The sequence below is a fragment of the Ostrea edulis genome, chromosome 6 (genome assembly GCF_947568905.1).
Source record: "Ostrea edulis chromosome 6, xbOstEdul1.1, whole genome shotgun sequence".
Lineage (NCBI taxonomy): Eukaryota > Metazoa > Mollusca > Bivalvia > Ostreida > Ostreidae > Ostrea > Ostrea edulis.
In genome coordinates this window covers 63115620-63140619 of record NC_079169.1, presented here as the reverse complement: position 1 = coordinate 63140619, position 25000 = coordinate 63115620, and the positions used below count along the sequence as shown (strand labels likewise).

Here is a 25000-nt window from a genome sequence, read left to right as displayed (position 1 = left end):
CCCATATCTGAAGACTTTCCATATATATTTGCATGTAAAACCTTAGTCCCTATTATGGCCCAAACTACCCTTTGCAAACTTGAATCTACACTATGTCAGAAAGCTTTCATGTAAATGTCAACTTCTTTGGCCCAATGGTTCTTAAGAAGAAGATTTTTAAAGCTTTTTCCTATATTTGTAAGTAAAACTTTGACCCCCCCCCACTTGTGGCCCCATCCTACCCCCCAGGGGCCATGATTTGAACAAACTTGAATCTGCACTATGTCAGAAAGTTTTCTTGTAAATATCAGCTTTTCTGACTCAGCGGTTATTGAGAAAAAGATTTTAACTATATATTTGTATGTAAAACTTTGATCCCCCCTTGTGGCCCCATCCTACCCCCGGGGGGCCCTGATTTGAACAAACTTGAATCTGCACTATGTCAGAAAGTTTTCATGTAAATCTCAGCTTTTCTGGCTTAGTGGTTCTTGAGAAGAAGATTTTTAAAGTTTTTCCCTATATATTTGTATGTAAAACTTTGATCCCCCCTTGTGGCCCCATCCTACCCCCGGGGGCCCTGATTTGAACAAACTTGAATCTGCACTATGTCAGATAGTTTTCATGTAAAAATCAGCTTTTCTGGCTTAGTGGTTCTTGAGAAGAAGATTTTTAAAGTTTTTCCCTATATATTTGTATGTAAAACTTTGATCCCCCCTTGTGGCCCCATCCTACCCCGGGGGCCCTGATTTGAACAAACTTGAATCTGCACTATGTCAGATAGTTTTCATGTAAAAATCAGCTTTTCTGGCTCAGTGGTTCTTGAGAAGAAGATTTTTAAAGATTTTTCCTATATATTTGTATGTAAAACTTTGATCCCCTATTGTGGCCCCATCCAACCCCAGGGGCCCATGATTTGAACAAACTTGAATCTGCATTATGTCAGGGAGCTTTCATGTAAATCTCAGCTTTTCTGGCTTAGTGGTTCTTGAGAAGATTTTTAAAGTTTTTCCCTATATATTTGTATGTAAAACTTTGATTCCCCCTTGTGGCCCCATCCTACCACTGGGGGCCATGATTTGAACAAACTTAAATCTGCAATATGGCAGGAAGCTTTCAGGTAAATTTCAGCTCTTCTGGCCCAGTGGTTCTTGCGAAGAAGATTTTTAAATGACCCCACCCTATTTTTGCATTTTTGTGATTATCTCCCCTTTGAAAGGGACATGGCCCTTCATTTGAACAAACTTGAAAGCCCTTCACCCAAGGATGCTTTTGGCCATGTTTGGTTGAAATTGGCCTAGTGGTTCATGAGAGAAGATGAAAATGGGAAAAGTTTACAGACAGACGGACGCCGGACAAAATGTGATCAGAAAAGTTCACTTGAACCTTCGGTTCAGGTGAGCTAAAAACCCAAAAATAATTACTTTTTGTCTTTATTTCATAATAATTGTTGTAATATTGCGATATATTGCAATACAAAATTCCTTATTGTAATATATAGCTATACGATTTTCAATCATCTTGGGGACTACAGAGTGGCGAGGCGGGAATACATAGAACGTGTACTATAATTAACCCGGCGCAAAATAAAAATCAGATTGCTACCTGTAAATTGTTTTAAATACAGCTACTTATAAAAACAAGGCAATTGTAAAAAAATTGGCATAATTAAATTGACATATATCTCAATGAATGTTTAATTTTACATAAAAATGAATTTTATTCATTGGCTATTGAAATATCGAACTTATTGTAAACCTTCTTGTGCTGATACAGTCTACAATATACATTGCATAGTGGTTATACATGAAGGGGCTTTTTTAAAAAGTCATACTGGACTGTTAGTCCCCGAGGGTCTCTACAACCCAGTAGCTAAGTACTTCGTTACTAGCTTGAAAATACGGATGTATATTTAATTGCTGGGATGAAATTTAGAAATTCTTTTCAAATTCAGGATTATATCTCCCTCATGCATAGCTCTGATCCTTGGACGAATTTGGCTCCAGTTTTTTTGGCACTCTAGTTTTCCTTTTAGCTCTTACATGTTTTTTTGTCATTTCGAATTTCCAAAATTTTGGCCTGAGCATCACTGAAGAGACATTATTTGTCGAAATGCGCATCTGGTGCATCAAAATTGGTACCGTTTAAGTTTTACATACACTTTCCATGTATGTGAATTTCAAAATTTTGTTCCATTGAATTCAAAGGTTTATTGATTGATTTAAATTCTTAAACTATGAATATAAATTACAGTAAGAAAATATGCAAGTTCATCTAATTTTAGTTACTCCCTTTGTCACACTTTAGTGTAGGAATCGAAAAGGGTATATAGTGCTCTTCTGTGTTTGGAAAGTCATTGGGGTGAGGATTCAGAAGTGTATAAAACTTTAATTTGTTTTGTTGGATTTAATGAATATGTAACTTTATATATTTCTTTAGAAAACTATACGACTCAATGGAAAATAAGTTTTCCTGCACTTTTTTATCTGATAAAAACAAGTATACCACATCACCTTATTTCCCAATTGAAGACAGTTTGATGTTGCGGAGACATTAAAAACCATCTAAAATCATGTAAATAGGAGATATATACGGTCTGATAGACATTTAATATGTTATCGAGCTGGTGTTTTCTCGCTATTTGGGGACTATACGAGCTTTTTATCACTTGTGTAAAGTTTTCATCATTAGGGATTTAACTGTAAAATGAAATTCGAGACTACTGTTCTATATAACTCCCAGAATGCCACATTATGGCCCCCAAGCATGCACATTAGTTGCCCGAGGGTGTTACTAAGCAGCCACTGAAAATAGGGGGGGGGTGCAAAAAAGATTCACCAGTTTAATAGCGTATGTGACCACTGTTTGCACAGATGCATGAAAGGTGAAGATAACGAACAGTGATCAATATCATAACTCCTACAAGCAATACAACATAGATAGTAAGCAAACACGGACCCCTGGACACACCAGAGGTGGGATCAGGTGCCTAGGAGGAGTGAGCATCCCCTGTCGACCGGTCACACCCGCCGTGAGCCCTATATCCTGATTAGGTAAACGGAGTTATCCGCAGTCAAAATCAGTGTGCCAAGAAAGGCTTAACAATCGGTATGTATTTATACATACGTCCGTCTTTAGACGGGACGTATCATGGTACAGTGATGTCTGTACGTCCGTCCGTTCGGACTTTTCTGTTTCTAATTTCATTTCTCTGTTACATATCAAGCTCTGCTGCATAAAATTTCTCTGTTTTTCTAAAAGCTTGTTTCCGGTTGGAAATGTAATTTTTATAAAGAGATGCAAGTGCCCTTGATACTTTCGTAACGATTCGTGAAGCAGTGCTCTCATGTACACCAGACAAATCTCCCGAAACTAAAAAAAACTTCCCGTTGCATAAAATCTTAATGCAACCAATAATTGATTGAGAGGAGAAATTACACAAACTTTCTTTTGCTTTGGTTCCGGTTTTTCTGTTATTTCTTGTAATATGGACATTACACATTCTTTACTCAATCAAAATCTGTCAATGAATTCTTCTTCAGAATAAAACAAAAATGGATTCTGTCTATCTCTTATTACCTGTTCTTTTCTTATGAGCCTTTCCACATAATTCACCATATCAATTCTTTCAAAATATTCATCCATTCTTTGTCAACCTGCCTACTGCTTGGTTCAGAACTAGAGTATATACTGAGCTGATCTCACCTGAGTATCAGTAGTTTGCAAGTGAATCAGAAAATTGGAGCTAAGCTTAAGTCTGGATTACTCTGATCCAGATTTAACCTTGACGTATGCAAGTGGCCAAATATCAATGATCGGGGGTTTAAACCCGAGATACGCAACCGGCCATTAATGATATAAAGAATAAACTTAATGATATAAAGAATAGACTTAATGATATAAAGAATAGACTTACATGTAATATTGTATGCTATTGACAATATGATGCGTATTTGTGTAGCCTTAAGGCAGCTATATAAAACCCACAGTTGTTACACTTTTGCTTCAAGCTGGTCTCATTGTAACCGTCATGTATTTAAATTAAAACACACTGGTGGTTCGGGTTCTAAAGTTCTTTATTATTATATCCTAATTCTGGAGGATGATCTAAAAATATGTAAAATACATGTAATTAAGTTCTCTCTCACTCTATCATTCACACTTTTAGTTATATTAAAATAATGATTTCAAAATATTTATAAATTAATGTAATAGATAAATAGTTACCAATAGAGTAAATTCAAACTCTTACCGTAAACTCGGAAGAACAGAAACTGTAGTAAAACTTAGTTTCTTTGATATGACAATACGTGAATAATAAGTCACTCAGTCCGGGTATGGAGTGTTGCTGGGTTAGTTTCTGGAATTGGCGCGAATCTTGCTTATATAGCACCAAACCAGTAAAACAACTCACAAGATACTCACAACCACAGACACACCATACTGACCTTTCACACCTCTCTCTACCAATCAGCGTTCATCCCCATGAATATGAATGAAATGAAACGACTTACGATGAAATCAGTAACGTAATGAAATTATTAGTATGTTAAATATGAATTATTTCATCCTGTGACATTCTCCCCCTCTTAGAGAAAATGTCTCCTGACTTTTGCTTCAAGCTGGTCTCTTTTGACGTCATCAAGCAAGGGAGATAAGTCACCATGATCTGTAGTGTCTGTTACCTGATCGGAACTCCTCGAATGTCTCGCACACTCGACATAGATCTCGGATGTAATACGACGGCATCCATGAGTGAATCTGATGCATTGCTAGTTATGGCGTACTTAACCTTACGATTTTTTTCTGAATGACTTATTTGCATATGTATAAGAACACATTTTCGTGCAAAACGATATTGGGGGGGGGGGATCGTCTCCTGTGACCTTTAACAATCAAACTTGAGCCGTTTACAATATCTCCCTTCCCGTGTAAATTTTTACCTCACTATCTTGAAATAGGTTGATACCAAGAGGGAGCGCTACAAGAATGTCTATGCATTGTGTATAAGAATGAGTCAACAGAAGACAAAATACACTTTATTCATATGTTTAAAGATCTCAATTAGACTGTCTTTCAGTAAATGTCATCAAAATTTCAAGTTCAGTTTTACACCACTTTATGGTGCATGAGGTTCTCTATATACACATGAACAATATATACAAATGAAGACAATATACAAGGCAGGCTTGAAAAGAGCAGTGTGAATTCAGGCGATTGAAATGAATTATGAAGGGCAGACTTGGTCATATACATTATGTATTAGAAATGAAACTACACAATTTGACAAGTACATGGGAGTCAGCAGTTGACAATAATTCAGAAAATTTGTAAAAGTTTGGTTCATGAAAATATTTTTATACAGATATTTGTTCGCCATTCTCCAAAAAACTGACATTGGAGGATATGAATGAAATAATATCCATCCTTGTTACAGATAGGCAAATTCTATCATTAAGGTATGAATGTAAGAATGCATGAATGTAAAAAAAAAAAATCATGGCACATGTTATAGTCAGCGAGACAAAAACAATATTGTCATTGATATAATATTATTGTTATTCATACGCAGTCTGTATATAATTTTCGAGGTGAAAGTAACTTGGAAGTCGAATAGACGGGATATATATTTATTATATTATTTATATTTACGTATCTGTTATTATATTATAACCACAAGTCACATATAGAAATTACTTATTATATCCACTAGTCACTTTCAGAAATTACTTCCTTACTTAGTATAAACTTGCACATGTGCTATATTCTTAACCCCTTCTCTACCGTATCGGTCAATTTGACCGGTGGCACGTAAAAACAGGACAGCGCAAAAGGAGTGCCTCTAAATCTTTCAAACTACGGTCATAAGATATATGATCTATATATCATATTTTTGGAAATTTTCTCTATTTTTTAACTATGTAAAAATCAGTTAAGTAAATAAAGCCATTAAATTAATAAAAGCATTTAAAGCGAAAGATGGCTTCGTCTAAATATGACGCAACGCTTTGTCGCAAGGCCATCCCCCCCCCCCCCCCCCTCGATACGGTTTTTTTAATCTCCCGTTTGAATGCGTTATTTTTTTTTATTTTTGAAAAGCATATATTCCCTGCTTTCAGAACATATAAAAATTATCTCTAATGCCTGGCAAAGTTATAAGAAAATAGCTATTATTTGCACATGTACGCTTTCTTACAATTTTATTTCTCAATGTTTAAACAGATCGGCGTTTTACCAATATGCATATATGGAAATAGGGAAAAGTAAATACAGCATGTAAAAGTAGAGGAAATTTTCATTTTGATGGGCCCTTATTCGTGTTGTAATTCTTGGTAGTTTTTATATTACAATAAAATGAAATTGGGACATGCTGCGCGGTTTTCTTTAAAATCAGCGACAAAACGTCGGCGCTGAAAGCGATCGACGCGCATCGCACAATAAAGTAATGAAAACTATTTGTATTGTCCTCTGTTGGTAATATGAATACTTTTTGATACACTAAAACAATATACATATATGTATGAAATAATCAGCCAGGTATTCTCTGCTTTAAAAAAAGAAGTATAAAACCATTATTGGTCCGTTTCATCGAAAAAAAAAACACAACAAATGCTTGTATTGTATTTTACATCTTGAAAACGAGACCTGATGTCAGATGAAGAAGTCTGAAGATATCCTGGATATCCTGTTGCAGGATGACCCAAACGATCGCGGTTATGTCATGTTATGAAAAATTTACTGGGAGATTCTTCTTCAGATCTTTAACCCAAATAAAATCTGTTGGGCTTAGATGGTTTGTTTTCTGTGTCCGGATTGGCCTCTCCGTATTTTTATACAAGAATTGAATTTCGTCATTTCAAATAAATGTCAATTATGGAAACACAAACTGGTTTTCTCTTTGGCCAAACACTAGCTTCGTTGAAGGCAACGCTTATAGCTTGGGCATAAAGTAAGTTAACTCAGATAAAATCTTATCACTTAAATAAAACCTGGTACACTTTACTATGAAGTATTCAATCCGGTGATAATAGTTGGTAGTTCCGCTTAATTTTTCTACCTTGTTTTATCATTAAGGTGTACCAGGTAAGGGTAGTTATAAATAGAAATTTGATAAAAATGCACATACGAAGCCGGAAGTAAAATTACCATTGGCCAGTCTTTCGATCCCTTAACAATTTAGTCAATGACGTAGAAGAAATGTTAGTTTTGAAATATTACTGTGGATGTAGTAATTCGTGGGAAATATAAGGTAAGGCCATATACATGTATCTATACATATTGTTCCTCCGTCTATGCCACTGTACGAAACATTACGATGATTTACCCGAAGTATTTCGTTTCCCACAGTTTATAGTGGAAGATCGATAACTTAGGGGTTGATCGGTAAACTACGCTATCGTATGTTTGTCTTCCTTCATTTAGCTCGTGGGCCTTGACGATGCATTAAAGTGCGTCAGGGATTAAACTTATTTCAAAAGAAAAGTTTTCAAACAAAATAACGCATACCGATTTTAGTTTGTTAGTGGGACCGAAATGTACAGGATTAGGGTTCAGAACTCTTTACCATCTGAAGCTGTCAATGCAACACCTTTAGACAGCTTCAAGTGCCAGATTCAGTCCATCAGTATCCGACCATAGATAACCTGGATTTTAAACTTTGAAATGCACCTGTAAATATTTATATTAATCACATAGGACGTCCTTGCACCACAAGGTACGAAAATACACGTAAAGTGGTAAAGTACCATACAGAAAGAAGAAGAAAAAAAAACTTTATATGGAGATAGATACATGTAGATAGATAAAAAAAAAACTCCCATAGTTTGTGGTTTGACATGATTTATATTCAACGAATTGTGTGTTTTCTACTTTTCTATCACCGTGCAGTCCGGGTTAGAATAGGTCTGCAGTACACCTTGCTTGTCGTAAGAGGCGACTAAATGGGACGGTCATTCGGATGAGACCGCAAAAACCGAGGTCCCGTGTCACAGCAGGTGTAGCACCCTGCTCGAAGGCCATAAGCGCCGAGCATAGACCTAAATGCAGCCGTTCACCGGCAATGGTGACATCTCCACATGGCTTTCCGAGGGGATAGAAAATACACAAGGAGTTGGATATAAATCACATCAAACCACAAATCATGGGATATTCTTTTTTTCACATGTCAACCCCCCCCCCCCCCCCACCCCCTATTCATTTACATTACTTTTTGCTTCTAGACATGTTGTTAAAAAAAAATACGTGAAATTTACGTTTGTTAGTGACTCACAAACTGCCCAGTAAAACAGTGTAATAATTAAGATTGATGTAATAGGTGACATCCACTGGATAAAGGGGTGAACATGTGATAAAAATACTTTGCCGAAAGGCAGGCTTTGTCAGAATTTGGATCAAGTGTACGTATTGTCGATGAATCGTCTTCAATGTGATTTTTGTCTTTTAAGGCATCTACCGCCAAATCAGTTATTTATCTGTTTCATTATCAATATCATTGTTCACCGATGGTTCTGTTTTGCTGGTACGGGTACAAATATTGAGCAATTTCGAATGAAAGTCAAAATAAATATTTGACGTCTGCGAGGTACATTGTACAAATATTTTCTGTATACAAATAAGATGGAACTTGTTTAAGGAAATTTCGAAAGACGAGAAAGAAAACAATATAATATCTCAGATTTCCGCTCTGTAGGGGCTATATTTCAAAATTACATAGAAAGAAATATTTGTCTTTCAAGTTGATTGGAAAATGTAATAAATATCACCAGTAAGAATAACATGCAAACATGATCTTCCGGGATATTTATTGGACTTTAAACACTGTTTTCAACAGGTGTTCTTCATTGATGAAGTGATCTTTTTTTACCTGTGTCGCCAAAGGCGATCACGGGTCTAGGAGTCACTCTAGGGTACCCAGGTATTTTGACATTTTCAAAGTTAACATTATTCAAACGCTGCACATTGATAACGAACACGTATTGTATATAACCTCCTATTTTGGATAAATTGGAAAGGAAATACAAATTGCCATTGATAAGCGAAACGTATTGTGAAAGTATCATGAGTCATTGTGTTGCCATAGCAGTTGGAAGTACCATGTTTTTGTATTTATTTAAACCTTATTTTTATTTAGGACAAATTTTGCAATCTTTCTTCCAAATTTTCAATTTATGTAAAGCTTAATGCATTTTGTGATATGGTCTTATGAAGTATATTAGTTTGTTATGGAAGAGCTATTCATTTTTCAAATAATATATATTTCTTAATGCATGCACTTCGTAATTATAAAATTATGTATATACCTCTATTATTAATGAAACAATGTACAGTATTTTACTAAACATTGGAGATGTGCATCATTTATCTTTAGGTCACGTGATTTACTCAGGTGACCTAGTACATGTACCTACTGTCGTTGGTCTTCGTCCGGCGTCGTTCGTTTACATTTTTAACTTCTTGAAAACTACGAGGCCAATGATTACTAGTTTTGGTGTGAAACTTCTTTTAGATAAGAAAAAGTAAATTGTGACATTTATGATCTTGCATGTACATGTAGTTCCCCCAGGTCCTCATGAGTGAGGCCAAAACTGCCAAAAAGCATGCCATATTAAATCTGGAAAACCAAATGCATGTTTATGACGTTCATGAAACCCTTTACTAATATTGTGAGGTTCATGGCCCCTTGGTCAGGAGTTCAGTCTCTAGACTGGGGCGAATATGACCTTAGAGTAAAGATATAAAATCATTAAATCTTAGAAAACCTTCTCTACTCTCAGACATGTGTGAGGAAAACTACATGCATGGTTAAAATGTCCATAAAGCTCTCTACCTAAATTGTGAAAATCATGGCCCTGGGTTAAGGATTTAGACTCTAATATGGGGCCAATATAGTTCTCTAATGAAAATGTAATATGTATATACGATGTGACCATTGGACCGAGCGAAACATTGAATGATCATTGGGCGTGTCCCAAGTGATAATTATTTATCCCATGACCGACTGTTTTTAGGTCACCTGACTCACACTCGGGTGACCTATTGCTATTGCTTCTTCCCAAAAACTACTGGGCCAATCTTGACCAAATTTGGTATGTAGCATCTGTAGGTGAAGGAGACCGGAAATTGTAAATTTCATGACCCCCCCCCCCATCCTAAGGGGCCTTAAGTTTGGGGTAAAAACTGTAAAATTAATGTATTTCTTTAAAAATCTTCTTTACTCCTGGGCATCTAGAAGGGAAGATGAGTATATAGTAATGATGAGCAAGGAAGCTTCTACCAAAATTGTAAATTTCATGACCCCCGGTTTAGGGGTTCTGACCGCAGGGTGGGGCCAAACTTGGTATATAGTGTTTATGTGTAAAACACTTAAATAACATTTTCTTTTGTGCTATCGATACTAAATTGAAACAATAGATAACTAAAATTGTAAATTTGATGAACCCAGGGGTAGGGGTTTTAATATCAGGGTGGGGCCAAAATGGTCAGTTACATGTATTAAATGTGTGAACAATAAAAAAAAAATTAATTTCTTGATAACTATCATTTTAATTCTTTTCAAATTTGGTATGAAGCATCTTTAGAACAAGGGGGACATAAATTATAAATTTCGGGATTCCTGCACCCCTGGGGCCTTAGTGGCCGAGCAAAAATTTACCAATTTTCAAAGATATTCTTCTCTACAACCGCACATGTTTAAGAAAAACTAAATGTACAGTGATGTAAGGCAGGAAGGCCTCTACCAAAATTGTAAATTTCATGACCCATGATGATTTGATGACTCCAGGGCAGGACCAAACTTACTATATAATGTGTATGTGTGAAACAATTGATGATCCCGGGGGTAGGGGTTCTGACCCTAGGGTGGGACCAAACCTAGTATATAGTATTTAAGAGTAAGTTTGTTGATACTGTATAAAATCTAAATGCATACTTAGGAACAGCAAAAAAGAAATGTACAAAAAATGGTGAATTTTACAACCCAGGGATTCGACTCTTGGATGGGTCCAAATCAGTCATAACTTTTAATGTTAATACACCTATTATATCATTTAAAGCCTTTCATCAGTGTATGGCATGCACTTTTGAAGGCATTGAAGTTTTAAGAACACATCTTGTTTTATACTGTTGCTGAACATTAGAATTTAGCTTAGATATTCAGAACATTATTTTTTTCTAGATTTCATAGCCTTTGGGAGTAATGATACTTTTTCACTAGTACTCGGGTGACCGATAAAGCCTGTGGGCCTCATGTTTCATTGATCTTTAGAAAGGTATATATCACATTTTATCAAAATTGTGGCGATATTCATGTTATCACATATGCGATATCCAATTACTGATATCCCACTGTTTCATAAAGGAGGTAGGAGAAGCCATACAAATTTCACAAAGACAAGATTGTGCAGGATTCTTTCACAAGACAATAAATAATTTTTAAAAAAAATAATAAAATCACAATTTCCATATCGCGTTGAGTAAATCAGGTTTTGCAAATTGATTCTTTTTATTAGTGAATACAAATATATGGGAAGGGGTCAGTGACAAGATCATGGCATACATTAGTTATATGATTGACAGCTTGATCATATATAAATAATATCGTTTCGTTGTTGCACACTCGGAAGGCTCCGCCTCCTCATGTGCAATAACTCTACGATATTTTGTATACATCATCTCGTGTCATTATGTAAATATTACATATTAAAGGGAGAATATATCAGGATAACTACATAACCCGCCTACATTGTATTTATTTAACGAGGGAATATAACGCCAGCGACGTAAACAGTGCATTATGACGTCACATTTAGGTGGGTTTTTTTTTTTTAATTATAAACAATACATCCCGGTTTTTTTTTAGCTCTTCTGAGCCGAAGGTTCAAAGATCTAATCATATGGCCATATGTCTGGCGTGCGGTGTGCGTCAACTTTTTGGAAAAAGGGCTATATCTCAAGAACCCCTTGGTCAATTTTTGTCAAATTTGTCACAGGGTATCCTTAGCCCAAGGGCTTTTATTTTTACTAAAACTAGGGTTGTGACCCTTTAACAAGTGGAGATAATTAGGAAAATGTAAACAAAAGTAGTGGTTGCTAAAAACAAATCTTCTCAAGAACCACTGGGCAAATTATCACCAAACTTATGCATAAGGATGAGAATAGGTTGTGATAAAAAAAAATTGTTCAAGGCTTCATCCTGGGGCAAAGGGTGTGATGTAAAGGTCACTTCAAAGTTGACCTTAAATTTTGTTTTGTTAAAACTTTGATATTTTGCTTAGTATAAGAACTAGGATCATCAAATTTTGTCAGTTGATGCATCTTAGGACCTAATATCATGTTGTCTCAAAAGTAGGTCATGGTGACCTACTTTTTGAATTTCGCAGGTAATTATTATTAAATGGATTTTGATGCGTATCTTGGACACGTTTGAGCCTATGATCATCAAAAATTGTCAGTTGATGGATCATGGGACCTTAAAGTGCGTCATGTGAAAAGTATGTCACCATGACCTACTTTCTGAATTTTATGGCTAATAATTTATGAATACATTTAAGGTAGTTATTTCAGATATCGAGAGGTTTAGAATCACCAAACCTTGTAAGTTGATGTGTCTAGAGGCCTCGAAACATATTTATTTTTTAAAAAGTAGGTCACAGTGACCTACTTTTTGAATTTTGCAGACATTCAAATTTCACATTTTCAATTTTAGATGCACTATGAAAGCTAGGATCATTAAACTTTGTCAGTTGATGCATCTTGAGTCTTCATAGTTTGTTGACCAAAAAGTAGGTCACCATAACCTACTTTTGGAATTTGACGGCTATATTTTAATATTTCAGATACTATTTGACTTACAATTATCAAACTTTGTCAGTTGATGAATGTTGAGTCTTCAGAGTGTGTTGATTAAAAAGTAGGTCACCGTGACCTATTTTTGGATTTTGACAGCTTTATGTGAATATTTCAGATACTATTTGACTTACAATCATCAAACTTTGTCAGTTGATGGATCTTGAGTCTTCAGAGTGTGTCGACCAAAAAGTAGGTCACTGTGACCTACTTTTGAAATTTGACGTTTATATCTGAATATTTCAGATACTGTTTGACTTCTATTATCAAACTTTGTCAGTTGATGCATCTTGAGTCTTTGGAGTGTGTCAACCAAAAAGTAGGTCACTGTGGCCTTCTTTTGGAATTTGACGGCTATATTTGAATACTACAGTGTATTTGACTTGTCAGTGAATGCATCTTGAGTCTTCAGTGTGTCAACCAAAAGTAGGTTACCTTGACCTACTTTTGGACAGTTATATTTAAATTTTCAGGTACTATTATACTTAACATCATCAAACTTTGTTAATTGATGAATCTTAGTGAGAATTTTTGCCTGTTCTACAATGTATCAGAAGAGTGATTCTAGGCCCATGGGCCTCTTGTTTAATTTAAAACACAGCTGAAAATAAACAAATATATCTAAAAAATTAAAATTAATAAAAAGTAAGTGTATATGTATCGCATATTTTAAGAAATTCACTATTTAGTCGTATTACTGGTTTGTTTTTTTTTTTTTTTTACTATTTTGTGATTTTGCTAAAATCTGCTAAAAGAATTATTATACCATTCATTTTGAACAAATCCGGTGTTTAAATTACGAATCGCACTTTAGAATCTTTATTTTTGGCATTCAAAATTAAAATACGAATACATATAACTGTTAAAACAAATAATGAGTAAAAAAAAAAAAAATGGCGACGCCCATAAGGATCACAAAATATTCAGTGAATGTATGAAGATATGATTTTTCTTTTGCTGATTTTGACTTTCTTTTTACATACGTGTTACCTTTAAAGCCTTGCTGCCTTAAGAACCTTGCTTCACTAGGTATTAAATCTTCTTCTCTACTCTCAGACATGTTTAGATACACTAAATTCATGGTTATAATGTCCATGAAGCTCTCTACCTAAGTTGTGAAATCCATGACCTCTGGGTCAGGCATTCACGTCCTAGGGTGGAGCCAATATGGCCATATAGTGAGATGTCTTAAATCTCATAAAATCTTCTCTCCTCCCACATATGTTTGAAACCCAAAAAAATGCATAGTTGCGATGCCATCTACTTAAGTTGTGAAAATCATGGCATCTGACTTAAAGAGTGGGGGCCAATATGGACATATATATTAAGATAAATTGAATGCATGGTTATAATATCATATGACAAACAAGTTGATGGTGCAGGGTTTCAACAGTCTCGTTTAAAGTCAGCGTTTCGCAAATTATATAGTCGTTATAACGATATAGTTCGCCAATACTATAGGGTTATTGAACTTATATTGGTGAATATTGGCACGAGTTGGCTGTCAAAATGCACGAGCTTGCGTGAAAATCTTAATATCTCTTTTGGTCGATTTCACGGTGTTTTCTTTTTTCTGTTCATCTATAAACAAGTGAATTCTGTCCACAGATGCAGAAGTGTCAGCTAACGTTAAATCACTATCAAATAAGTCGGCAAGTTCTTCAGGTACAATATCAAACACCGACTCTGTCAGATTCGGAGGACCGTCGTCTGCCATTTTGGCTTGTTTACTTGATCAAGATATAGGGCTCATGGCGGATGTGACCGGTCGACAGGGAATGTTTACTCCTCCTAGGTACCTGATCCCCACCCCTGGTGGTGTGTCCAGGGGACCGTGTTTGTCCAATTCTCTATTCTGTATTGCGTATAGGAGTTATGAGATTGATCACTGTTCGTTATCTTCACCTTTTATCCATGAAGCCTTAACATGTACTTTTAAAAATTGTGAAATGCATTGTCCCTGGCCGGGTCATGATTCAGACATAGGGGCCAATATGGTCAAATAGTGAAATTTTATGAAGTCTTAGACAATCTTTTTCTCTACTTCCGCAGCAGAAACCTCCTTTAATTATAATTATGTATTGTGACAATTAGTTGGTTTTTTTTACATAATGATTATTATATTATCCATGGTCAGGTCAGTTGAGACTTGGGGATGCTAACTTGGCCATATTATGATGCTTACTTCTAGGTACCTGATCCTACCCACTTCTGCTATTTCCAGGGTTCCGTGTTTGTCCAACTCTGAATTTTGTATTCCTTGTAGGAGTTATGAAGTTGATCACTATTCGTTATCTTCACTTTGCACAGTAAATATGTATTCTATTTTAGAAAATCTACTATAATTTACTGTGCATTGTACATGTAGGATTGTAGCAATAAGCTGTAAGCCTGTTGTGTGCATTATTTATAAATGACACTGCGAGTAAGAGAATGAAGGTGTACATATTCTTTATACTGGAAGTATTGTATCTAATACTTGTCATGGAATATATAATGTGTAAATGCTAAAGAAATCTTCTTTTGGTCATATGATGTTCATTGATACAGCCGTCTACCACAATTACAGATATAATTCATCGGGGGGGGGGGGGGGGGGGGGGGTTGAATAAGGTCTGATTTAAAAGCACCAAACTTCATTTTTCCTTCTATTGTAATTAAATGTGTTCTTCAAAATTGTATTTTTCTTCACAAAGACTAAATCATGATTAATCACTTTATTTCATTACTGTAACGCCCATAACGTACATATACCACAAGATACAACTGGATATTAGCTGCAAAAATAGCATTGTTTTTCTCTTTGGTAAAATAATTATTTCGATGGATTGTAGGTGTTCTTACTGCTAAAGGGAAAAAAGTACCAATTCATTTCACTTATACACCAGTCAATACAAACCATTTACTCTCTATCTATTTTACAATATTGATTTGAGTCCAACCACTGTTGAAATACCACAAAACTATATACACTGTACATGTGTAGCGTCCTGTTTCTTTTATAGGTCATATTCACACAGCGATCCGCAGTAAAGGTCATGTACACTATTCATTTTAAATACACCCCTTTTAAGATAATTTCCTTAGTCATTTCTCGATTTTGTGCAACATTTTCTCACCCCGACAATTAATTCTAATACTTATAATATTTCTTTTGATAACAAGTAACTTAATTCTTGAATGCGACCAATCACGTAACACCTTGACATTTATATCTTTCCTCTAGCTTTCTGGTATAAGCATCCGGGGATTTGGTACTCTCATTTCGCTATCGTTCAAAGAGCCCCATTATAATTTCAGTATCCATTCGTAACAGGAGTACTGAGATATATTCATATGGTTAGTAACTTAGAATCTTTCTAATATATCTTCCTAAAATCTACATGTATTCAGTGCTTCATTGTACATTTTGACACAGGTGAAAGTTTTGACCCATTCAAATGTATCTTTTTGTTAAGGTGAAATCCTGGACTAAGTAAATATAGCCTCACCCACAATTGTAATGGCATTACACGATATCTTGTTAAAAAAAATGTCTGATCTGTTGACGACCGTTAAGTGTCTCTGTTATTACAAAGTAGTTGATTTAAAGTCTCTGATAAACTTATTTATAAATCTGAATGTTGAACAAAACAGCCGGCTAACCTCTCCTTTATCAGTTATGCGGTAATCGGTTTTAAAAATGTTCGATCAATTGGCCGACATAGCAAAAAAGAAAGTATGCATTTTACGATCGCGGTAAGTGATTTCCTTTGCTGACTAAATCTTCTCTGCAGATTAGCAGTTAAAATATATGAAATTATACTGATCTTTCATGTAGCTGAACAATGCAAATCTCTTGTATATGAAAGGTGAAGATAACGAACAGTGATCAATACGCAACTTCCGAGATATCAGCTCTTCTGTGATAGAGGTACATGTACGTTCAGTGTACTACAATGAGCATATAGACTAGCTATGTAAATACGGATAAAAATAATGAAAGTGTATACATGTATTTTGTTGATATCAGCCGTTGGTATACATTAAACTAACCATATGGAGAATAATACTTGATTTAATTAGGCCATTAAATTAAATATGAAATTGTTTTTTATTTCCTTTTCTGCACGAATGATATTTTAATTAAAGAAAAATGGTGATTATCGATTTTTGTTTGAGCTATTTTATTATTAGATACTAATAAACTTACTAATACATGTATTGTGTGTCCCTGCAGTTAGGGTGGTTGCATGATGTCTGATAATCGGCCTTTAGGCAATATATGAAGGCAGCGATAAACATTTGTACCCACCGTGTATGAACGATAGTATGTTTTGCGTCTCATTGTGCGTAAGAGTTCCACAAAAGGAAAGAACTATTGGACAACTCGGAAATTGCGTATCTCATAACTCCTGTAAACATGTACAATGTAGTAACTGTAAAATTGGCATACCTTCATTTGAAAGTATATGCATTTAAGATCGCCTGTAATTTGAAACAAGAAAAATACTCACCGTCTCCATAAGTACTCAGTAACTTTTAAGTGATGCAAGGACGGTGTTCATATACATCACCGGCTAAGGTTGTAACAAGCTCTGTGCAAACGTTTCTTTGTGCATCCTGTTAAATTTATTGAAGAGAGTTTTTGCTGATATCACATGTCGTGATCAAACATTGACAACTTACTTAGTTGACTGATAATTAATAGGGATTAGGGAATTCATTGAAATTATTCTTTGTTTCACAGGAGCATGAGAAATGAATGGAGCATGCTTCAGTTATATCATCTGGGCCAGTACGGCAACAACGGTCGTCGCCTGTGGTATTCTCTTTCTTATGTGGAATAGTTTTTCACGTCGGCGGCGTAATAAACGAAAAAAAGAACCTCATATCTCGAATAGACACTTCTGCGATGACAGCATGCAAGATCAAAGACCATACTGGGGGGAGTTCCAGTTATCGCGCAGAAGAGATGATATAGATGCTGTGCAGCATGCACAAAGATGCAGTATAGATGAACATGGAACTCGCCAGAAGATTCGGAATTACCAGTCGTCTGTTCTTCGCCCTACTCCTGTGCCTTCTAATTCTTTGCCTCCAAGAAAGGAATACCTCCCTTCAAGAAATAACGCGTCCCCAACAGGTTTAGATGATCATCGAAAAAGAGATCAAAATTTAAATAATATGGACACATCTTCTATTTCTTGGAGGGAAAGAGGCAAGACATCCAATAGTTTTGCTACGTCATCATTTCACTATGGTACCATGTATGCTGTTTCTGAGCGGAGTAATAAAAAAACAGTGGGAGGGAAGCTTATTGTGTCAGTGGCTCGCAATGTGACTTCACGAGGAGACTGTTTGGTGCTTGATGATATGGGAATATCGTTGTTGATACCACCCAATGCTGTTCCAGAGGGAGAAGAAAAACTTGTGTGTCTCGTTCTCAATTGGGATTTAAGCGATAACCCTCTCATGTCAGTGTCCGATTCTCTCGTGAGTCCGGTGGTATTTGTTGGGCCTCACGGAATTAAACTGAATAAGCCATGCCAATTGCGTTATCGCCATTGCGCTTACGATCCACGTCATATTGTCGTCATGCGCAGTGAAACTGACCTCCATGAAGACAAAGCATGGTTGGAGATATATGGTCAGGAAAATGAAGAAAATAATTGTTTTCTGTCATCCGACGAATGCAGACTGACAATTAATACTTTCACATTGTATACATGCATTCAAAGACCTTTGAGAAATCTGAAAATGGCCAAGTGGCTACAAATTGCAGCTTTCTCAAATCCGCTGGAAAAGCGCATCGATCACCATGAGGTAAACTTATTTTTGAGATGCATAAAAATTCATTCAGTGCGAAAAAATATGATATGATAATATATCACCAAGTGTTTCTATAACAATATTTTATGAAAACTGTAAATTGCACATTCGTAAATCATCGATATTAATGTTGGTGCCGCAAATCAAAAATAAATAATCCGATATAACGATACAATCAACTCTTGGGGGTCGAAATAATCTGGTTAATATTGCAAGCAATAAATCAGAAGATGTGTATAGCGATAAGGTCAAATCCATCAATTTTTTAAATCTAAGATAAATGCACCAAAACTACTGTAGGATAAAATATTAGCTACATGTACTGAAATTAATTAAAGACGCATTTATAAGACCTCTGATTAAAATATTTTATATCCTTTGATAAAAAATATTTTGGATAAATATGTAACTTACACTCTCAGACAGGAAATGGATGTTAGGAGAGAAATAGCTTTGGGTTACCCTAAGTACATTGCTTGATTCCCAGCCACTTCCAAATCAACTACTATGTATTGAACTTTATATAATTAATATTTCATGCCTTCAAGGTTTTCCGTCAAGAGTAGTAATTTGTTAAAGCTTTTCCTGAAGTAAGAGGTTCATGTGCCTAGATGATCTCCCGAGTATAAGAAGTTAAATTCTATACTTTCCGGTATATCTGGAGAGGTCATTCTAACTTTATAAAGCTATTTATAGACTACATGTACACCTCCTTTAGAGGGGTAACTCATTTTCTAAAGGTGGACACTTGTGGAATATCAGTGACACCGCCCAACCAGTAAAATAAATGCGCTTTACTCTAACAAACAAGCATCCTTGCTACAATCATTATTCTCTGTAGCTACTATCATCAAAATATGCAACAAATTATCAATTATAAATATCTAAATCCCGTGGAGATCCGGGTTAGAATAGGTCCTCAGTACCCCCTTGCTTGTCGTAAGAGGCGACTAAATGGGGCGGTCTTTCGGATAAGACCGCAAAAACCAAGGTCCCGTGTCACAGCAGGTGTAGCACAATAAAGATCCCTCCCTGCTCAATGACCATAAGTGCGGAGCATAGGCCTAAATTTTGCAGCCCTTCACCGGCAGTGGTGACGTCTCCATATGAGTGAAATATTCTCGAGAGGGACGTAAAACAATATACAATCAATCAATCATGTAAATATTTAAAGTGACCACTCAGACATAAATTAACCTACATAGAGATTAAATGTACATATAAATCTACCAAAGGAGATTGTATTTTCTAAAAGTGGTTATTCCCTGTAAAATGAGAATTTCAAGTCATTGGTTTTTTTTATTGTATCAAAACATCCTTGTTACAATGTAGTAATGTACAATTGTTGTTCACACAGTGCACTGAATTGTTTGTAATTTGCAGGTAAGGGTTTACTTTCTGAACAAAACCCCCTGTGCTTTACAATGGGCAATTCAAAATGAGGCCCAGTTTCAACACGTACTCATGTGTCCAGAGAAAGCCTTTTTATTCCATGGGCAAGTCGAAGACATTCTGGACATCAAAGTAACACTAAAGTAAGTATTGCACGAGTTAATGTTCTTTCATCGACGGCTGGTCCTAAACCATACATATTAAAGACGTATCATTTCCTAAATAGCGGTATAAAAACAAACTGAACTACCCCAAACTTTTAGTATCAACAAACATCGTCATTAACCCCGGACCATGGCTGTAGTGAATGTACTTTAGAACATTTTAATTTCGTGGGTACTTTTTTTTTTTTTCGTGAAGAACAAAGATAGTAAATATTGAGATGAGACTTAGCGGATATTGTGTCTTCACACTGAAGCTGGTTATATATCGTGCAATTCATTGAGGTTGTAATTTTTAAAGGATATATAGGGTTACCTGTGGCATTTGAGTCCAAACGAATGTGATTCTTCTGTATTTAAAATGCACACATAACCCGCGGCGTGTGAAGATAGGAGAAAAGCATTAATATTCATACATGCTCAATATCAATTGACTCTGTTGCTAATTTTCATAATAAAGTTTCATGTAACATAGTAAATGAGGAACATCGCTATTTATGAAAAGTTGTTTTGCTTAGTATTAGAACTACATGTGTACTGTACATTATCTATACTATATTCAGTGCATGAACCAACTTGTAGTTTTCACTTATTGAACTGATTTTTGGTGTGTTTTTTTTTTTTACTTTTTACATGTATCTAAGTGTATTGTTCCGAATTGACTTTTTGATTTTCGTAATCATATTATACAGATATGATTTAAAGTATCATGATAATACTTTAATAAAAGTAGTATGTAAAATTCATACAAATTGTATTTTTAATTAATTAAAACTGCTACAAATAAACCTATGACGTCACTTAATTGTGGGGTTCCCTCAAGTACTCGTCCATTGAAAATCAAACAGAAATGAGAAAACCATTGATGCTGTTGAAATGCATGAGACTTTACCTGGGCACTATAATGGACAGTGGCTGATTTTCTATATATTATTCCATTAAGAAACTGCACCAGAGTATTGACAAATGAGATTGCAGTCGCTTTGACGAATGGCATTGACCTTTTAGGTCCCCGAAATTAAATGTCCAGTTGACCTTAGTTCATAAATATTTTACTCAATACAGAAAAGCTAGAAGTCTACATTAGACGTCCTCTCATTCTATATTATTACAAAGTTATACAACAGTTATACTATACAATAGGAGTCATTAGATAGTGAAAGCTACATTTTAAAAAATAATAAAATAAAAACAAGACCAAAAAAGATACATTTATGATCCTTAGCTCAAAAGCACTAGCCAAGTGGACTGCACTCGTGTTTTTTGGTTTGTTTTTGCTCAAAGAAGGCAAATCAAAACAAGTTTGAGAATAGAAAATGTCATTTATTTAGTAAATGACGAAAAGTATATACAGTACAGGGGGTCATTAAAATCAAGTAAAAATTAAGATCATATGCTGCAAATGACTAGATGACCCCCTGTTACATACATCTACATGTATAAAATTAACATTGAGAAAGAGAACATATATACACAAAATAAAAACATCCGATAGTAATAAGATATCAGGTAGTGTGATTAATGCGTTTACTTTGGTATGTATGAGTATGTATAGCATCAATAAGTTTTTCATTAACATCTGTTGACAAATCATCTTTTCCACTTAGAAGAATTTGAACAGTTAGATCAGTACGAACAATTTAACAACTCATTTCTATCAGAAGTAAAAACAGGACAAAGTAATATGTAATGGACACTATCCTCATAATCACCACAAATTAAGACCTCGGCCACATGGCGGGTGCCCTACAGTAATCACTCACTTTCTATGATACGCGATAATTTAAGAGACAACACAGCTCATTTTGCACAAAAATCATGAAATGACAATTTTACCACAACGTTCTTGAAATTTGTTGCATAATTGATTGTATGAACTTTGTGAATATAATACTGTCATTTCTATTTTCTAAAGTTGAAAAGGTCTCATCTTATCACAAAAATTAATACTTTTTGACGGCCAATATAAACAAAATGAGTCCCAGCCTTTCGATATTGAGACGGGTGCAGAACTATTTATGCAAGAAGTCATACGCAGATTGGAAATGGATAAAATTGTAGATTTTCGTAGGTTATACATGTAATTGTTACATGAAGATGTTGTGTAAAGCACGATAATTTTATATAAATAATAAGGATTGTCACCATTACCTATTTTATATAACATTATCACTTTGTGATTTGTTCTTCTAGAATCTCATGGTTCCCCATCCAAGTTCACTATAAAGTTTACTCCCAGATCATGATGAATTGCTTATCATCCCTTGTAATAATAACAATAATAATGCTAATAATAATAATACTTTATTTCAAGAAGGTGACCTGGTTAGTGCATGCACTATTCTTCCCCAGGGCCTTCCACTTGATACATACAATAATAATCACTTAAAACAGAGTCTCAAAAACATAAACAGAAGGTTATATAACAAGATTCAGTCTATATTAAAATATAATTGAATATCAGTAATAAACAATCACTATCTTAACAGCCTCTATTTGAATATCCCCCAAGATTTTAACATCATCTTGACTACACTTACCCCACCAACATCTGCATATTCAAACACCAATCCAATGAATGAAAGTACCCCGTAACGTAAAGATTCACGACCTCATTTGTATTTGAGCATCCTAAGAAACCGTTACATTTGCACCTCCCGTTTCATATGACTTGTATGTACATGTACGATGTCATGACCAGCCACCATCTGCCCGAAATAGAAGACCTAAGTGTGTATACTTATCTGATTTATTGATTTTGTTACTAAATTACCAAAAGTAATTATGTGATGATTTGCTTTGTTTTGGATGAAATTACCATTTGTTGTGTTAGAGTTAATATCAAATAGCGCATTGCCTTGATCAATCATGTTGTTTTAATCAGATGTCAAGGATTGGGCTAGCCCATTTCTGTCATTGTTTACAGTAATGAAATTTAATAATGAAGTATTATATGCAAATAACCTTATATCGTTTGTCGGATTTGTTATGCTATTGATGTATATCACATACAGAAAGGGTCCTAACACTGAACATTGACGGACTCCTGTATCAATGCCTTTAAATGTTGATGAGTAACCATTAACTTTTTGTGTTATTTCACTAATATAATTTTCAATCTAACTATGAATATTTCCCTGGCTATCATAATGTTTTAATTTAAACAGTGGTCCATTGTGCCAAACGTTATGAAGACTTTGCTTGGTTGGTTGTATATTGTTAAACGTCCCACTGGAGAATCTTACATTCATATGGAGACGTCTGAAGACTTTAGGAACAATCACAAAACACAACTTTTAATGTATCATCCTTATCTAGGTTTCATATTATATCATTGTACTTTTCAATAAGTTGATTAATAGTAAAATTACCTGGCTGGAATCACGACTGAAATTTGGACAAGTTTTGATAAATATACATTTTAATTCTACAGATATTTGAATAGTTTTTTCTAATGCTTTGCACACCACGCTTGTCATAGATTTCGGTCAGTAATTATCGGATCCTGAAAATCATTCATATTCTTCAATAGTAGTATGAGATTTGCCTACTACCAAACATCAGGTAAACTCAAAAAGAGACAAGCAGAAATACCAGTGAAAGCATCAAACCAAATCTATGTAGCATATTCTATAACAATTATTCCTTCACCTCGTGCATTTCGGCATCTTTAAATTTGATATTGTACACATTACGCAAATCAACGAGTTTCCTTCAGCTAAAGATAAAGCTCTTAGTTGCGTGGACAGTTCAAATCAAAACAAAATCAATCTGTCAACGATGTTAAGACAATTGCTTTGTGCTAGCATCATATTACAGGTGTTCGTCACATGATGTTTCTTTCTTTTTCTTTAATCTATAGTTTATTCATACAGATCCCCAAAGATTCACTTCATTTGATTTGAACAGGAGGGGAATTCCACTCATTTATAAATACATGTAACACCTGGTACACCTGAATTTTTATACATGTAGGTTTGAAATTAACATATAGGTATTTTGTAATTTAGAGTGTCTCTTGTGTTGTACTTTTACCAGAAAAATGTCTTCAAGATAGTTTGGGAGTCTAATTATTGTTCACGTAATGCATTGTTTTTATTCGTGTTGTTTTTCGCGTAATGTGAAGCAGTTCCTAACTTGTTTCCAAATAAATAGATTCTCTCGATGCTAAAACAAAGTTCATCGTGTAACTATTCCTCCTTCATTTAGTAGATTTTTTTTCTAAATTTACAGATTTGTTTTCATTTTTACATCCTCCCTGATCGAGTCAACTTTAGATATCTTTTTTTTTTTTTGGAGAACTCCAACATTCTGTTAGTTTGAGAATTAGTGATTGAAAATTCAAAGACTTGGAAAATTATTGAATAACGCAATATATAAAATTAGGTTAAACACATGTTTAAAAACTTGATTAATCAATCAATTCTAAGATTGCATTTGCTTACAATGTGATATTTACAAGGCATGTTCTTCATTCAGTTTTGGGAACTGCATTTTAAACTATATGTCCATGTTTCTTCTTTTGAATTTATCAAACTCGTTTATCTTATTTTACCATTACTGAATTAATATTACAATATGAATCACCATTAATGATTGCTCATTCAGGCAGTTACTCTTTTAAGGTCAGCATCGCTAAGCTTTTCCCAAACCACGCTACCGTTTATTTTCTTTGGTTCCCTCGGGGTTGTAATATCGAATATAGCCAACGAGATCTTGTTTTCTGCGCTAACTTACGGAATTTTTCATTAAATAAGTTCACGTAAATTAATCAGGTACGTAACATTGTTTTTGAATGGGACAGGCGGGGATAGACG

The 25000-nt window shown here is 34.9% G+C and overlaps 2 protein-coding genes across 5 annotated transcripts in view; one reads left to right on the top strand and one right to left on the bottom strand.

Annotated features, from left to right (window-relative positions):
* Positions 1-25000, bottom strand: part of LOC125683126 (uncharacterized) — an 89016-nt gene that overhangs the window by 40264 nt on the left and 23752 nt on the right. The window lies entirely within an intron of this gene.
* Positions 7079-25000, top strand: part of LOC125683113 (UNC5C-like protein) — a 32310-nt gene continuing 14388 nt past the window's right edge. Inside the window, exons 1-3 of one of the 4 annotated variants that reach the window (XM_048923917.2) lie at positions 7079-7225; positions 17549-18624; positions 20014-20165. In XM_048923917.2, the coding sequence (XP_048779874.2) occupies positions 17560-18624; positions 20014-20165 (1217 nt within the window). In that variant the 5' untranslated portion in view covers positions 7079-7225; positions 17549-17559. Of the gene's footprint in view, positions 7226-8795; positions 8891-11165; positions 11244-16031; positions 16159-17548; positions 18625-20013; positions 20166-25000 lie in introns of those variants that run through there. The other 3 variants (XM_056140349.1, XM_056140348.1, XM_048923918.2) reach the window with 3 other exon arrangements.